The following is a 2330-nucleotide window of genomic DNA, read 5'->3' on the forward strand; positions in this document are numbered from 1 at the left end:
GTTCAAGCCAAGTAGGACGAAACTTTTTATGGTAAGTAGATATAATCGTGATTACCCGACTACACCTTCGAGGAGCAATTATGCGTAAAGCAGCAAAAGCATCTGCAAGAAACTCCCAAGTCCTACATTACCTCCGTCTATGTTCTGGTCAATCCAGCCATAGACACAAGTCCTTCAAAAGGATTTCAAGTCCTGTTGATAAAACATTCGAGACCAGAGAAAGGGATAACAAGGAAGCCAATCTGCGAGACACGAGAACATCAAATCACCTGAACTGACTTGCTGCCCCTGTAAAGGTTTAAAATGTCACGTGAGGTTGATAGATTCGCGTAAATGAGGGTGATGCAAAGTAAGGGAAAAAATTCTCCAGGCAGTGGATATAATCGCAACCACATAACTGCATTTTTTGACACAAATACGTGCAAAGTAGTGGCATCTTCCATGCGAAGAGTTCAGGTCAAACCAAAGGGGATGGCACAAACTGATGCTGCAGTGGCTTTAGTAGATATGGTGGATCAGGCAGCTTTCGCGAGCATCGCTTTTACTTTGTCAAGAAACGCTGACCGACCCTCGTCTTCGCCACTGAATAAATGGAGGGAATGGGCAGAGAACCACTGGAAAGTCGCATAAGCTGATGGACAACATGAGTTGTCTCACAGGAAATCACGGTCAACTACTGAGGTATAATTTACCTTACTTCATCCCGTGCTCGATTGTGTGATATCAATCGTAACGTTCCCACCACCGTCATCACCATTATCAGAGCTGACTCCAGCCTCGTTAACAACTTCATTTGCCTTAGCTGCTACCTATTTGCAATTAGCATTATTTGCACTGATAATTTCACACAATTAGCAAATATTGTGAGCTATAGTGAAGCCGATTCCAACATATTTGCCAGTAAATTATGACTAGCACAATAAATACGCATTTCCCACTACACCCAATCCATTGTCCATTCTCTTTTGTTTGCTCTGCCTCTGTGTCAATGCCTTCCCATATCTGGTTTAGGCAAATTGAGGAACACAACGTAGGAGTGGAAACAGACTACCGAAATCGGCTTCGTGTGCGCCGATGGAGGGGCAATGCTACGAGTAACGCAGCCATGGAAACATGAGCAGCAAGTGATGAAAGCAAAAGCAAACGTTTGCTTTGTAATATCTCGTTACATCTGCATCTGCGTCGTCTGTGCAAAATGTATAGTAGAGAAGGAAATGTGCAGGATTCCTACTGCTAATGAGTGGATGGTGCTCGTCAAGGAGAGCATTTCGTGTACCAATCACAGGTTGCTAGGACGTCAGCTTAAAACAGAGCCATGTCGCGACTGGGAAAAAAAGCCTGTGTGCACTGAGGCACAGGCGTAATAAGGTGGTAAGCCAAAGGAAATACTTAACTAGTATAGCAAAATCGTACTTGTGTATTACCACAATGACGTGTGCATTCGTGCCTCATTAGCCGTTTTCTCCCATTGTAGGTCTCAAACGGAGTAAACAGAACGAGACGGCCAAACTCTGGCTTAGTTTACAACTGCCTACACTACCAATATTCACATAAAATAAGGCTATTTAATTTACTTGGCAGTCCTCAACCTACCCATCATTTCCATTTGGACAATAAGGCCTATTTCTATTCCTCGCATGGTATCCATTTTCACCATTATGATTGCTAAAGAAAGATTATGTATTTGCGTTCGCCCATTTTGATTGACCTCTCACCGGAGTCAGTCCGCTGACTACCTCAAATGCTACGTTTAACCACAGGCAAATCAAGATGCGGGTGGAGATGCATTCAAATTCTGGAATGCTTGATTATGCGGCTTAAAAATAATGTGATGATTTGGGTCTTGCGAAACTCAATCGGCAGCGATGCTACCAAAGCTAGGCACAAAGGGATTTGATGGGGGTAAAAGTCGGAAGGGAAATAAATAGAGAAGAGCCATTGCGCTTCAGCTGTGCCCACGGCCAAAGTGACAGATTTCCGTAACCGGATAATGAATAGCAGTTATGCTTGACTGATTCTGTATTACTGTGCTTAAAGTACTGCACAAGCCATGTGCACAATTTTGCACAAGTACAAAATGAAGAAGCAGAACATTAACGTTGAAAGAAGAAAAATATGTCGGCAACAAGTTTAGCACAGGTTTCAACATTTGGCAAAGTGTTGGTGATGCATTTGAAGCTGCAACATTTCTACTGATGAAATTTAGCATTTCCGCTCTTCTACTAGCAATGTACGAATAAAAGAATACAAACATATAACGCAAAGTAATTTTTATTACCTTGCATGACTTCTACTTCGATGTGCCAACCTTAATGGCATTTCTGCTTTGC

At 42.6% G+C, this 2330-nt stretch overlaps 1 protein-coding gene across 1 annotated transcript; it reads right to left on the reverse strand. All coding sequences in view use genetic code 11, as the record gives it.

Moving 5' to 3' along the window:
- Positions 1-515: 515 nt before the first annotated feature.
- EGR_04898 (hypothetical protein) lies at positions 516-757 on the reverse strand (the record flags this gene model as incomplete). Its single annotated transcript, XM_024494147.1, has 2 exons — positions 516-614; positions 698-757. The coding sequence occupies 2 exons, from the start codon at positions 755-757 to the stop codon at positions 516-518; spliced, it is 159 nt and encodes a 52-aa protein (XP_024351384.1).
- Between the last annotated feature and the right edge of the window lie 1573 nt (positions 758-2330).

This window comes from Echinococcus granulosus, assembly GCF_000524195.1.
Source record: "Echinococcus granulosus chromosome Unknown EG_S00033, whole genome shotgun sequence".
In the NCBI taxonomy this organism is placed as follows: Eukaryota; Metazoa; Platyhelminthes; class Cestoda; order Cyclophyllidea; family Taeniidae; genus Echinococcus; species Echinococcus granulosus.